The sequence below is a fragment of the Misgurnus anguillicaudatus genome, chromosome 14 (genome assembly GCF_027580225.2).
Source record: "Misgurnus anguillicaudatus chromosome 14, ASM2758022v2, whole genome shotgun sequence".
NCBI classification, from domain to species: Eukaryota; Metazoa; Chordata; class Actinopteri; order Cypriniformes; family Cobitidae; genus Misgurnus; species Misgurnus anguillicaudatus.
Window position 1 is genome coordinate 30,598,491 of NC_073350.2, and position 15,276 is coordinate 30,613,766.

A 15,276-nucleotide genomic window follows, 5' to 3' on the forward strand; every position below is an offset into this window, starting at 1 on the left:
CTGCAAGTTGACTTTGATATCACAGAGATCAGAAGTTTAGCTGTGTGCTTATTAAATACATCACTAATAAAATGCATTGCAAAAAAATGACACATGCTTTTTACGCCAGACAGACAAAGTAAATAAACTGCCTGGAGGAGCTTTACACTATGTCAAAAATAGTAACAAGATATCAGTCAACAATAGCCGTGACGTGACCAAACAAATTCGGTGTAAACATGACGTGGAAATATGTCAGTTCCTCTGTAGTACAACGGTTCTGTCTACCATGCATAGAAAATCTTGCTTTCCATAATATATCTCCATTAAATGATGAGCTTTGCAAACTTAGCTGCCTCTAACGCGCAATACTGTGTAAATAAACAACAGCGAAGAAAATTTACATATCAAATAGACAAATGAGAGCGAGAGAGGTTCATTAAGCAATATATGCGGTTGAGGACAAAGTAATACAGTATTCCCAGTACATTACCCCCCACACACACACTTTATTCATCCATCAACAGGGAATGTGTGTGTGTGTGTGTGTGTGTGTGTGTGTGTGTGTGTGTGTGTGTGTGTGTGTGTGTGTGTGTGTGTGTGTGTGTGTGTGTGAGAGAGAGAGAGAGAGAGAGAGAGAGAGAGAGGCCTGTGGGGCAATCCATAAATATCTCTGACTCATCTCTGCTTATGCTCTAAAGACTAACTGTACATATTCATTCTCTCTCTCTCTCTCTCTCTCTCTCTCTCTCTCTCTCTCTCTCTCTCTCATTAGTTAGTTTACTAAAACAAAACACACATGCCTGATTGTCCATTAAACCACATGCAAATTTCACCTTCAACATCAAAAGCGCAGCTTCCCCTTTTATGATAATTACGTTTTTGTTAATTGTTTGCTTTTTGTGTTGTCATGCATTTTTGCCTTGATAGATTACTGTTAAAAGCAATATAGTCGTTATGCATCCAAAAGATCAACACAATGAATTGTTTTGTACTGATAATACACACTTTGATTTTATGCACTAAATTATGCAAATGACTGCTCACATGTGAGCCAGTCTGTGAAAAGTTAGCGAAAGTCATTGTAGTGATTTACTGTTTTCTACATATGATTATGTAAAGCACACTGTGAAAAATAACCTTGATATTTTTAAGTAGGTCATGTCAACGATTGTCATGTCAAATGAAAGTGACGTAATGACCAATGTATGGCAACCCATACTTAGGAGTGTGACCTCTGGATTTAACCCATCCAGTGTGTGGTAAACACAAGCAGATCTATCATACACCCGGCGCAATGCAAAAAGTGTCTTTTGCTAGTTTGAACCCGGTGCCATTATCATTTTCATGTTAAGAGCCACGTTGTTTAAATAGCAAATGCTTTTGTGCCCAATTTTGTGCCCATGGGCGTTCTGGTCTGAAAACGAGGTGTGTTCAGGCACATTGTTGGCGCATTGCTATTTTGAGGCGACTAAAATAGACAATGTTTTTTGTTATTTAAAGAGCGCGTTAGTAATATGCGCCTAAACGGGACGACAACGCGGGTTTGCTTATCACATACATGAATGCGCAGCAGCACAAAAACGCTTTTAAATATGAAAGATTAAAGGATTGAATGTAAAATATTATTATTGAGTCTCTTGGACATAAATGGGGACCGATTATGAGACGTTAGAAGGCGTAAAGAGCACCATCATCCAGTAGCCTGGTAAGAAAATAAATGCTTTGCTTTAAATAAATGCTATATATTTTTAAATGCTTTTTAAAAGCTACCCTACGGATTTATTGTATATGATGACACTGTACCTGTGGATATAATGAGATGAGAAACATTTTAAGTAATGCTTTTTAAAAATCCTATGGCGCTGTCCGAGTGCTGAAACGGTTCTCCACACGTTTGTAAATTCTTTATTTTGTATTTTTAGAGTGCAAACCGTTTCTTGCATATTTGCAAATTATTTTATGGGATTACAATGATTATGTAGGATATCAATACATTTACAGCAACTAAAAGCCTGATATTTGTACTTCTATGACTGAAAGAAAAAGGCTTTTAAAGGTTTTAATCCAAAAAATGTAAAACAATAATAAAACAACACAATTGTTTAACATTATTCTTAAACTGGGAGTCTTCTTCCTCCGCTTAGTTTTCAGTTTACAAAGTCCGTCATCTTAACAGGGATTAGACAAAGCGCCAGCGCAACTGGCTTTTAAAGGGTATGAGAGATAAGACTTTCATTGGTTTATTTCACGTTACGCCCAAAACACACCCATTACTCATTAGAATATGAACAACCCTTTTCGACCTTGCGCTTGGCGCACAATCCATTTTTCCCGCCGTTAAATTAGCAAAAGTGGTATCAGACACGCCCATTTAGACTGTGCGCTTTAGACAATGCGCTTAGATCGTTAAAATAGAGCCCTGAATGTTAAAAAAGCCTTTTTTCCTCACCGTCACGGAGAGCGCGGTTTGGAAGGAAGAAGCGCCTTGACCTGCATTTAACACGCATTATTAGACACTCTAATGTATATTGAAATATCGTAAATGTGTTTAGAAAGCACGTCACCATTATTGAAAAAAAAATGCTGCGAAATATACTGATATTGAATTATTGTCCGGCCCTAACCAGTAGTGATGATTATAAACCTGTTACTACTACTGTATATACAGTGCAGTTGCATCAATGTAGGCAAAACAATGTGGCTGAAGTGCTGCGTTTCTAAGCGACAAGAAAAATGCATTAAGATATCTCAACCTCCCCCATTTCTCTCTCACTCTTGTCTGTATAGATCAGGCAATGTACTCCAGGAAGACTGGAGGTAGATCTGCCCCTCAACCTCCCACTGTATGTATGTGTGTGGGTTTGTAGAAAATGACCGTGTCCTGCTATAAAGTGTTTTTCTCCAGAGAAATAACATGATGACAGGCGAAGAAAAATAAATCAAAAAGTAAGATCCAGACCGCAAATGTGTCATAGAGATGCGTGTGCATGACAGTCCTTGAAATGATAAACTTTAAATGCATAGGGAAAGCCAAGTGAATACAGCATCTCCTCCACCTCCACTTTCTCTCTCGGCATTACATTCTTTAACCTTGTTCTCTCACTCTGTAACCCAGCAACAAACCACATCCTTTTACATTACGCAGCTCAATACACAATCAAGTTTTTAACATGCTGTTCCACCCCTGAACACCAGGGGCAGTGTGTGGGGGAGAGCAGAAGCAATGAAAAGGGTATAACTATGGCTGAGACTAAGGGTGTTTCTCAAATGCGAGGATGCATCCTAGGAAGGCTACATTTCATCAGGCGCATGTGCGGTAAGCATCTGGTCTGAACTTTACTTCCGGTTTCTGTTTGTTTAATGGTCTGACTAGTTGCTGTAACTGAACTCTTAAACAAATACCTCATCGAAAATAACAAATGTTTTGGGTTCCTATGTAATCTATGTATTGTTTATTTTGCTTGTTATATAAATAAACTACTGTAAAATGACTTTGTTGTTATTTACTCTTCCCAGAATTTACCGGAAGTTACGTGATGACCACGAAAGCCGCATGTTTATGTTGTTACTGCTGAAACCGTCTATATATCTCGGCTGCCACTTCATCACACATCTTCGAAGGACAACTCAATCCAAAGGTTCCTTTAGAGGCAGCCTGTATTTGCCCTACATTCAGCCACAAAGAATGCATGAACTGTATCCTTCTTCCCCTCATATCACCCATAATCCTTTGCACACATTCGAAAAACATCGCGAGAATCAAACTGGCACTTTCGTCACCCAATTTCATTCTAAAACATTAAATGAGTGGGCACAGAGCTCAACCAATTTCAGTATGAAATGTAAGACAAAAACTTGTTTTACGCACAGACATTTATGTTTTCCTGGATTTTTATAAATCAATCACAATGTTAAAGTGCAAAGTCTGTATAGAACTGGGAGACCACAAAGGATTGATATATAATACTCATTCACAGTACTGAATTAACGGAAATTTATAATAACTTTTTGTGGCGATACATTGCATTATCTTCAACTTTTCACTTTAAAGTTTCATGACAAGACAACAGGGGCGGGAACCGTTATGACGTTGCAATGGACACTTATTAGACCGTCTCATTCTAGCTTTTAATGTTAAGGAGGACTCTTGATATGTCGGAAGGACTGTACTAGGAAGGAAACAGCCTTCCTAGGCCATGAACTCGCGTTTAAGAAACACCCTATGGCTGCATTCGAAACCACCCAATTCTATATTGTATAGTATTTGAAAAACAGTAGCCGAAAAGTACCTGGATGACCTACTACTTCCGACACAATCCCGAAGTGTTAATTCGTTGGACATTTTGCTATCCCGTGATCCCCGGGAGAGGAGTTATCCAATGAAGAAGACGACAGAGAGGCGTAGTTTTATTTATTAAAAAAATGCCCGAAAGCTATAACGTGGCTTTATTCAAATGCAAATACATGTATTGAACAACTCGTTTAGTGCTTGTTTAACGTCATTCCAGTTAACAAATAACTTCTTGTTATGACAATGTATGTCACGTAATGTATCAACACGGCAGATGTAGTATGTCCGAATTCATTCATACTATCCATATTTTTATACTACATAGAACCTACCGTTTTTTTTTAACAGTCGATGAGTAGGTACTAATTCAGTACCTACTGTCAAAGTATGCGATTTCGGACGCAGCTTCATAACTTTGTTTTTCGAGCTGGTCAGTAATATGATTTCAGTACTGTTCGATATTACAGAAAATATTATACCCTACTTTGTATATTTATTTGTATGTCTTTAAAGGGCAGTTTTACAATGAAATTGCAGACTCGCTGACATATTGCGGCAAAGGGCAAAAGCTGAGGGATCTATGTACAGTATGTCTATGGCATGCAAAATTCTGTATAATTTGATGCCAAATCACTTTTCACCTCAAAATTAAACAGCACCTATTTCACTGCGTAAAATTTTTTATTTTGTGTATTTGGTACAATACAATGTGTTTGTGTGGTTTATGTTTAAAAAAAAAAATTGTAGCTCCAGATTTCACTCTCTGCCTGAAACGCCAAGATTTGAAAAGCTCTGAATCCCTGATTGGCCCGCTAATCTGTACGTTGTGATTGGTTAACATGTACTAATACACACTTACTCACCAAAATAAATTTAAAAACGTGAATCAGACAATAGGTGCTCTTTAAATAGAAAATAGTCAATGAATTTTGTATAAATAAACTGGTAAACTATTTTAGGACCCCAAAGTCATGACTTTAATTTTCAAGCACATTCTCTCCCAAATCATATTACCATGATGCACCTGGGTGATTTACTCTTGAGATTTCTGAATAAATCCAAATTTACTTTTATTACCTTTGAACAAAAATATAATATTTCTATCTTTGATGGATTTGGTGGAAATACGACCAATACAGGTCTTTGGGTAATATGTTGTTGACAGGTTTCGATTTGTCAGGTTTCTCGCAGGGCAGGGACGTCACCACTTATAGTCCGCCTAGTCATTCAAAAAGCTGTTGGGAAATCTGTCAAAAGCTATACTGTTGTATCTCTTATATCTGCAGAACCTGTAAATATATCACCAGTTTTTCATTTTGCAGTTTCGCTGTCAACTGCATGAGTAGAGAGCAGACTTTTAATGCATTATTCCTTGTGTTACGTTTATCTTTTACATGCAAAGGCATGAATGCACATGAAGCGTTTATATGCAATGCACAATCGGGCTAATGGGAAAAAATCCACTTTTTGCTTTAGCTGCTTATGACCTTTCCTGGATAAAAGAGATGGTTTTATCAGGGTTTCCACACCTTAGTTAACTTCAAATTCAAGGACCTTTCAAGGACTTTCCAGGTCCAATACCCTCAAATTCAAGGACTAAATGTGGGGACACATTTCAAGTGAGATCAAGTGAGTTACATTGTGTTACCTTTTAAGATACATTGTAACAGTTCACTTTCGAGGGAACTCGCGCTGCATCACTGCGGTGACACTTTGGGGACGCCTCCAGGGGTAAGTGCGTCTGAATGTGGATATCAAATTCAACCAATGGTGAGGCTTAACGACAAAGACAGGGTGACACGGGAGCCAGGAAGTATATCGCTATCTGAAATATTGCCAAAGACCACGTTATAGGGAAGTATGGGAAGGGAGACGCAGCGTCTCGTTCCCTTCTCATGGAACAACAGTTACATACGTAACCCGAGACGTTTTCATGTGTCAAACACAACTATGCAAAAACAAAAACTTTCGCATACAGAAGATACTGTATAAGCATTTAAAGCAAACAGTTTAGCATGTGTGCCTAAAAAGTCTAGAATTTTTATGATATTATCCTACACGACACACGGAATAATATGGATTTTTTCCCAGAAAACTTCTTGCATAAAACAGATTCAAGCACTTTCAATGACCTGTATCTAAGCATGTATATTTTCAAAAACTTCCCAGGGCCTTGAATTTTTTTCCCCCCTAGATTCACAAACTTTCAAGAATTTCAAGGACCCGTGGGAACCCTGTTTTATGCATTTACATGACCTTACACATTAATAATTTATTAAGCATAATCGGAGTAAGACTGTGCATGTTAATTCCCACAGTATATATTTAATATTACAGACTTTAAGTGTTGTCTTTAAATTAGAGCAAAAAATATATAAAGCCATACGTTCAGGTACATATGCAAAACATACATGGCTGAACATGTAACTCAATGTAAAGGAAATACTACTTGACATGTTTTGCTGATGTAAGCAGGATACATCAAACTCCATTATATGACTTTGTCTCTCCTCTCGCTCACTCCATTACGCAAAACCCTACCAATCAAAATACATATGAATCACATACACAATGAGGCATACGAAATCAAATATTTACATCAATATCACGCATGCATTTACACACAAACAAACAGAGCACTTACGAACCCATCAAACCCACACGCACACTAAGATAAAGAGTACTGGGAAGTCAGCGCATCTGGTGAAAATAAGCGGTTAGCTAAGTGATTAAACACAGACTTTAGCCTTCATCACCGCCAGGGTCCGGAGACAAACACACAAATACACATGCAAACATAAATGCCTTCATTTAAACACTATTATGAATGAAGTTGCAATTATTTGTGACCCTGCCTGTGAAAACCCAGCTAAAGTCATTTTTGTGATTTACATAAAACCGTCCAACATAATAATATTAATAATAAAAAACATTCAGTGAAAATATAACCTTGATATCTTTAATATTGACTGAGTAAGATCATGTCAAATATTAAAATCAAACTTTTATGCTCCAAATAGATATCAGATATCAAAACGCTTACGCTAGTATCCAAAAGGTGTTATTTCACATTTAAAATAGCAAATAAATGTGTCATCTGTTAAGATGTTGCAATATAATCCCCATAATGTCACAACTTTAGAAGTCAATGTAAGGTTCCCACCATGATATAAAACACTGTGTTTGTGTAGTAAAGGTTGGGAAGGGTGAATATTATTGACTATGAAAAGGGCACGCTTGTACGCAGCAGTGTTAAGCAGGAGCTGCCCGGAGCCCTCGTTCTACTACACAAAAGAGCCGGAAATAACAATATAACACAGTCTGTGTCTGTATCAAGGTGTGTTAGTCTCTCTGTGTGCGTCTGTCTCGACGTAAGTTTAGCCTAAAGAGACTTGTGTTGGTCATCACTGTAGCAGAACAAACCGATTATGTGCACCTTGTTACCTCTGAGAGGTACAAAATGTTCACTCTCCTGATAAACACTGTGAACCGTACTTCCAGGCAAACATATTGTGAATAGATAAGTGCGTGATCAAAATTGTAAAGTACACTTGGTTAGGAAACGTTTAGATTAGAAAGGTTATTTTAGCAACACGCGAAGAGTTTGTGGTAGTGTTGGGCGATATGCCCCGTTGTGAGATCGTCCTATCGTCAGCCTTGTGTGTTCGCCGATACACGATACTAGTATCAGGGGGCGGGGCAATAGTCAAAAGTCATTTATTTATTTGTTCATTTTTTTTACTCATTTATGACAAGCCACTTGATTGGTGGACAAAAAGAAGCTGATTTACTCTAAGGGCAACACTGTCACGACCGCAACCTTCTTAAAGGGACACTGCACTTTTTTCAAAATATGCTAATTTTCCAGCTCTCCTCGAGTAAAACATTGATTTTTACCGTTTTGGAATCCATTCAGCCATACTTTGGGTCTGGCGCTACAACTTTTAGCTAGGGCTTCTGTAGGCATGCTATTTGTGCTGGTCAAGATAATGAGTTCATTAATGCTTTTCCAAAAAAATTTGGTAGGCCTGTCACAATGATTAAATAATCGTTTCATCGCAATTGTTTGACCTCATCGTGATAATTTCAGATCACCGCAATGATTGTACATCTCTCTAAATAACACAAGGGGGAGCTGCAGCGGCTGTATAAATGAGATAGTATCAGATGGTGCTTCTTAAAGGAATAGTCTACTCATTTTCAATATTAAAATATGTTATTACCTTAACTAAGAAGAGTTGATACATCCCTCTATCATCTGTGTGCGTGCACGTAAGCGCTGGAGCACGCTGCGACACTTCGATAGCATTTAGCTTAGCCCCATTCATTCAATGGTACCATTTAGAGATAAAGTTAGAAGTGACCAAACACATCAACGTTTTTCCTATTTAAGACGAGTAGTTATACGAAAAAGTTTGGTGGTACAAAATAAAACGTAGCGCTTTTCTAAGCGGATTTAAAAGAGGAACTATATTTTATGGCGTAATAGCACTTTTGGGAGTACTTCAACTCGTCTGAAAAATCCGCTCCCCTTCTCCCTCTCATAATGGGAGAGGGAGAGTGTTACTGCGCCAGGTCGAGGTACTCCCAAAAGTGCTGTTCCGCCATACAATATAGTTCCTCTTTTAAATCCGCTTAGAAAAGCGCTACGTTTTATTTTGTACCACCAAACTTTTTCGTATAACTACTCGTCTTAAATAGGAAAAAAGTTGATGTGTTTGGTCACTTCTAACTTTATCTCTTAATGGTACCATTGAATGAATGGGGCTAAGCTAAATGCTATCGAACCGTCGCAGCGCACTCCAGCACTTACGTGCACGCACACAGATGATAGAGGGATGTATTAACTCTTCTTAGTTAAGGTAATAACATATTTTAATATTGAAAATGAGTAGACTATTCCTTTAACTGACAGTGTAACGCTATACATTGCAAAGCAATTCAATACAGTGGAAAAAATAGTATTTAAGAAATTATGATAAACTTTGATAAGCAGTATAAACTGCCAGGTAAAACATTTCCAAAAAAACAATTCCTACTTTAGGGAAGTGAAGGATGCTATTCTTAAGGATCTGTAAGGAATATTTTTTTTGCAGCCACTACAGACATGGGCCAGTACAAATATGACCTTAGTAGGATTGTCTACTATTTAAGGCCTGTTTATTTTGATTGCATGGGGACGCATTTGTAAATTTTTTAAAAATGCAAAGGAAGAAACGTAGCCTAAGGTTTCACTTTCTATATTCTATGAACTAAAGGCCAGCTGAAAGCTGAGACTCATGGGTAATGGAGTCCTTTACAAATAGGACACATACCATCCAAGGGAATTCAAGCAGAAAACAGGCACAAAAAGACCCATGAGAAGGCAGATAAGTTATTCTCTATCAGATATCAAATTAAAAGACACATTCATAATTCATAACTGTTAAATGACTCTTTGATGTAGTAGGTAGTTGTAGTGTAGTTTAGAAACAAAAGGCATGACAACATTTATGGTTTTTTACTCTCCTAAAGTACCATGATGAGAAAGGGACATGTTGTTGCTCCAGGTGATTTTAACTCTGTGACATTGCACAGCAAATTCGTTCACCCCAGGGTAAGCTTTCATGGTTTGCCAAAACATCTCTGACCCACTAATGTACCTATAGACCGCGTCTTATCCGTTTGAGTCAACCTGGAGTTCATGTTATCACACCTGCTGGGACTGTGATGAAATTTTGCTGTGCGATTAACTCCTACTGTTTAACACACACAAACACACACAGCAGTCCAACTAGATAAATAACACAAACATTCAAGCTGCTCTTTCAGATGAGATTTCGTTTACTGTGGTCATTTGCAAAACACTTTATCAAATCCAACTCAAAAACTTTCAAGTAAAAAAGGCAGGATGTAAAATCTCTGCCTGCTGTTTCTCCTTCCTGTTTTAGACTCCGGAGCTAAAGTCACTAAATGAAACCACTATCTATGAAAGCTATTCACAAATCATGAAGCCCTCGTGCTGAGGCGCTCCGACACAAGATCGAACAGCTGTCTAATCTCAACTCACAATCATCCTCAAACTGAGGAGTAAAGCATCGCGCTGAACATCCGCCCTCCCCTCCAAACCACTGAATCTATGATCCAAGCGTTCCTCGTTTCTAAATATAAATCATTTGTCTGAAGAGTTCAGAATCTGATCAATTAAACTCTACCAGCAGTTTGTGGAAAGGAAGTGAAAATGAGCCAGAAAAGGAAAGATTCGCTGCAGTCATCTATACATACATCTGTTCTCAGAAATGATTATAATGAGACACATTTTATATATTACTTTCCGGGAAAATACACACATAATGATAGCGTTTTGGTTCTGTTTGTGCGCGATAGAAATGTTCTTTCGCCTATTCTCAAAACAAGACATTTTAATGAAACTGCTTAAAATATAATTGAACATAGATCCAGGTCCAATGTTCTGTTTTAGACATAACAGAGATAGGCCTTTTTCATAAACCAATAATTTCACAAAAGATAAAAATCAAGCTCTTCACTAATTTTAAAGAACACATTCTTTCTGATCCAATTTTTTAAACCCTAGTTTGTATGTAATGTTGCTATAATAGCATAACTACAGCCCTTTGGACTACAGGTTTGGACTACAGCCCTCTACTTCCTGCTTTAATGACGTCATTGGAACAGTTTTTTGACTAAACTCCGCCCACAGGAATACGTCAGTCACCAGCTAAGCTAACGGCAAGCTAAGCTGCTATCGAATCACAACACACTAAACATGCTACACAATCAGAACTCGTTATGTATTTCTGAAGAAGGGACTTCGTAAAAAAAGAAAGACATCAGCCCGTTTTGAGGACAGTGAAAACAGTGCAATACAAATAAGTAAATTGTGTGAAAAATACAGCGTTTTTACACGTGAAACATGAACACATGTTATATTGCTAAAAGATCGGTATTGGGGCCAATCAAGGCCTTTATTTATATCAGCTAAAGCGGAAAGCGTGTTGTGTACCACTCCGAGCCGGATATGCACCAGATCTGTGCCGAAGCCAGCAGCTCTGGTCCGGATCCTGTGCAAGTCCAGCACGGAGTCGTTTGCTGACTGGGCAGCATTCATATTTGTGGATTCCTTGCATGCAAAACAAACACTTTGAATGAAAAATCGAGACCTACTCAATATTGAAACAAAATCCAATCGAATCAAAACTATTTAAAGGTGCTCTAAGTGAATTCACGCGTTTTAGGCCATAAAGCATTTTTTGTTACATACAGCAAACATCTTCTCACTATCTGCTAGCTGCCTGTCCCCTGAACACACTGTAAAAAACCGCGGTCTCTGTAGACAGCCCAGGCTCCACAAACGACAACAAAAACAAAGTGACACAGCCTACAACCTTGAAACATAACAAACGTGTTCCAGCCAATAAACGACAAGAAGGATTTGGGGGTGGGTTTGGGGGGTTAGTGCACAGAAGGGAGGGGCAAGGGGAAGAGTGAGAGCGAGGGAGAAGTTATATACGTTCCTTTTTGTTTGACAACACTTCGAAAATGAACAAGAATGATTCGCTTAGAGCGTCTTTAAATTATGCTACGTACACACCAAACGGGTCATCGCGTTAGTCGCTTTAGATAACTTGCGATATTTAACTTCGTGTCATGCAAATTTTTCGCTCGAGTTGAACATTTTCAACTTGGGCGAAGACGCGTTTAAGGCGAGTATTTTCGTGGCAAACGCGCTGCCCATATCGCGTCATTCGCATCGCCCCACGCGAGGACGCGTATGATCATGTCTTTGCATTGACTTTGCACGTAATCTACTCATGCAAATCGTTGAACTCGCGTCTAGTGTAAACCCACAGTTAGAATCAAACCGAATTAGCCAATTGGTCGAAAAAACGGGATTCCCTCTTAACTTTAAAGCCTAAATATCTGTTAATTGTATATGGATATTTATACCACAAGGCTGTTAAATGCTTTATTCTGATTGGTTGAAAAATGTTCCATGGGTATGCATTAATTTTCGATAACGCACACCTGACCTGTCAGATAGCTTAAAATAACCATCAGAGCAATATCTGTGGTAACCGTGGTATAAGCTATGTATATTGTGTGGGACTTGATGAGACTATTTCCAGTGCACTTATGTATTGCTGTTTTTGTGTTGTTATAATTGCTTTAATTGTTTACCTCACTTGTAAGTCGCTTTGGACAAAAGCGTCTGCTAAATGACAAAATGTAAATGTAAGCGAAATAAAAGACTCCTGTCCTTTGAATTATTCGAAAATAATGCACACAAGGTGCGCAAATTAAACAATGCAAATTACTGTAAAAAAAAAAACACAAAATCATTAACAAAAAATCTATATTTTTTTACACAGCCCCAAAGAAATCATACAAAAATTTCAAATACAGCCATTAACTCAATATGTGTTTTAATAAATTTAGCAATATTTGTTTTGGATGATCAGTAGTCATGGCAGGGGTCAGACATTAACATGCTATTAGGTCGAAGGTTAAAGTGTTTTACTCACCAGGTCGTGGTTGGTTGAGTTGGAGTCATCTTCAGGAAAGGGGATATATACAGCTAAGGCCATGCAGTTGGCAAAAATCGCTATCAATATAAAGATATCGAATGGCCTGGTAATAAAGTTAAGGAAAGTGACAAAAAAGTGTAATAAAAGCATCTACGAAAATTTATTGAGATTGGACTACATTTAAGCACATTTTGTTTACTGTATTGTTTGTTTTATGCACCACATGCAATACAAGCATCTGAAAATGCAAAAAGCAACATTTTGTATCAGCATTACCATAACAAGGAGAATCTTGGCATGGCCGCCAAAGCGAATCAGCTGGGTAAAGATGTTAGTCAATTCAATGTGGCACTCCAGTGCATACTTGCCTTTCTAACGTATTCAAAAATATCACAAGCTATCTTTTTCTTATGATGCTAACTTTACAAGCGTATTGTACTACACATGCACTAGGTGTTTATAAAACTGACTCATCTCCTTTGCATTGCTTCTTGTGAAACAAAAATAAAAATTGGTGCCAGTCCGACAACCTAAAAATACTAAGGTTGAATTCGAGGATAATCATTTGAAACTACACTTCTCTTTATTACAAAAAATCCTTTAACACAAAATTGTATTTTGTGGCACCTATGATTTGAAACCAATTTTATTTTCTGCAGTGACCCTGGACCACAAAATCAGCCATAAATCGCATGTGTATATTTGTAGCAATAGCCAATAATACATTTTATGGGTCAAAATTATTTAAAAAAATTATGCCAAAATCATTAGGATATTATGTAAAGATCATGTACCATGAAGACACTTTGTAAATATATCAAAAATGTATTTATCATTAGTAATATGTGTTGCTAAGGACTTAATTTGGACACCCTTAGGGGGCGTGCACACCAACGCTTTTACGCCCGCGGCCGGCGCATGTTTTCAATTCATTTCAATGGAAACTCTGCGTTTTTCAAATAAGCCAGCAGCTAGCGGTTTTCTTCCGCGCTGAAAACGGCGCCCGGCGATTTTTCCACGCTCAGCGCTGAGCACCGAGAGTTGAAAGATGTTCAACTTTGGAAGAAAAGCTCCGCTCGTCAATGTCAGTTTTCACACGGCCGCCCAATCACAGTGGAGGAGGGGCGGGACATTACCACAGCAACCAACCGGCTCGCAGCTAAAGTATCACAGCTACCAAAGCGCTCATCTGAAGAAAGCTGGCACTCAGCTGAAAATCAGCGGGCATTCGGCGTCCTCAAGGCGTTTTCAGCCGCGTTTAAAAGTTTTGGTGTGTCCAGCCCCTTAGGGGTTGTGTACACCAAAACTTTTACGCCCGCGGCCGGCTCATATTTTCAATTGTTTTCAATGGAAGCTCAGCGTTTTTCAAATAAGCCAGCAGCTAGCGGGTTTTTTCCGCGCTGAAAACCGGCGCTCTGCAGTTTTTGCACGCTCGGCGCTGAGCGTCGAGAGTGGAAAGAGATTCAACTTTGGGAGAAAACCTCCGCTCGTCAATGTCAGTTCTCACACGGCCGCCCAATCACAGTGGAGGAGGGGCGGGACATTACCACAGCAACTAACTAAAAAGTTTTGGTGTGTCCAGCCCCTTAAGGCGATTTTCTCAATATTCAGATTTTTTTGCACCCTCAGTTTCCAATTTTTTAAATAGTTCTCGGCCAAATGACTGGTTTTTCATGTTACTCTATCCGCTTGTTAACTATACTGTTTCGGGGTCCAAGCCTCTACTCATTTCAATAGAGAATATTATTTAAACAGCAGTGTACGAGCACTATTTATTTATATTACACATTTAAAGGTGCAGTGTGTAATTTTTAAAAGGATCTCTTGACAGAAATGCAAAATAATATACAAAACTATATTATGAGGGGTGTATAAAGACCTTTTTATAATGAACCCTTATGTGTTTATTACCTTAGAATGAGACGTTTTTATCTACATACACAGAGGGTCCCCTTTCGTGAAAGTCGCCATTTTGTGCCACCATGTTTCTACAGAAGCCCTTAACGGACAAACTTTTTTTACTAAGTTGTCTCCGTCGATGACATGTTTTTCCGGTGGCGGCTTCTCTATGCGTTTCAAAAGCGAGGGGTGAACAGTGGATTGAGCCGCTGGTTGCAATTCACAACCTCACCTCTAGATGCCGCTAAAGTTTACACACTGCACCTTTAAGCGAAAATGTTCTAAACTCCAGGCTCACAGAATCACAGACAGCAATACATTAATAATTCATAAAAAATACATGTCCATGAGTCCATGTCTGGTAATCTCGGATTTTGTTATGGAGATAAAAATTAGTATTGGGTGTTTTTGTTAGTTTTGCATTATGATACAAGTGTATCTTTGCATGATTTTTTGTTATTTCCCAATGGCATTTGAGATCGGTAATTTACTTCTTCTAATGTCCAACTCTTAATACAACAAATAGTGATGCTTGATCATAAATTACTATTTTAAAATTAAATTAACATCCGCAGTTAC

General features: G+C 38.3%; 1 protein-coding gene across 16 annotated transcripts in view; it reads right to left on the reverse strand.

Moving 5' to 3' along the window:
• Positions 1–15,276, reverse strand: part of cacna1da (calcium channel, voltage-dependent, L type, alpha 1D subunit, a) — an 89,587-nt gene that overhangs the window by 71,992 nt on the left and 2,319 nt on the right. For all 16 annotated transcript variants that reach the window (XM_073876260.1, XM_073876262.1, XM_073876256.1 and 13 more), the window contains exon 3: positions 12,796–12,901. In XM_073876260.1, the coding sequence (XP_073732361.1) occupies positions 12,796–12,901 (106 nt within the window). The remainder of the gene's footprint in view (positions 1–12,795; positions 12,902–15,276) is intronic.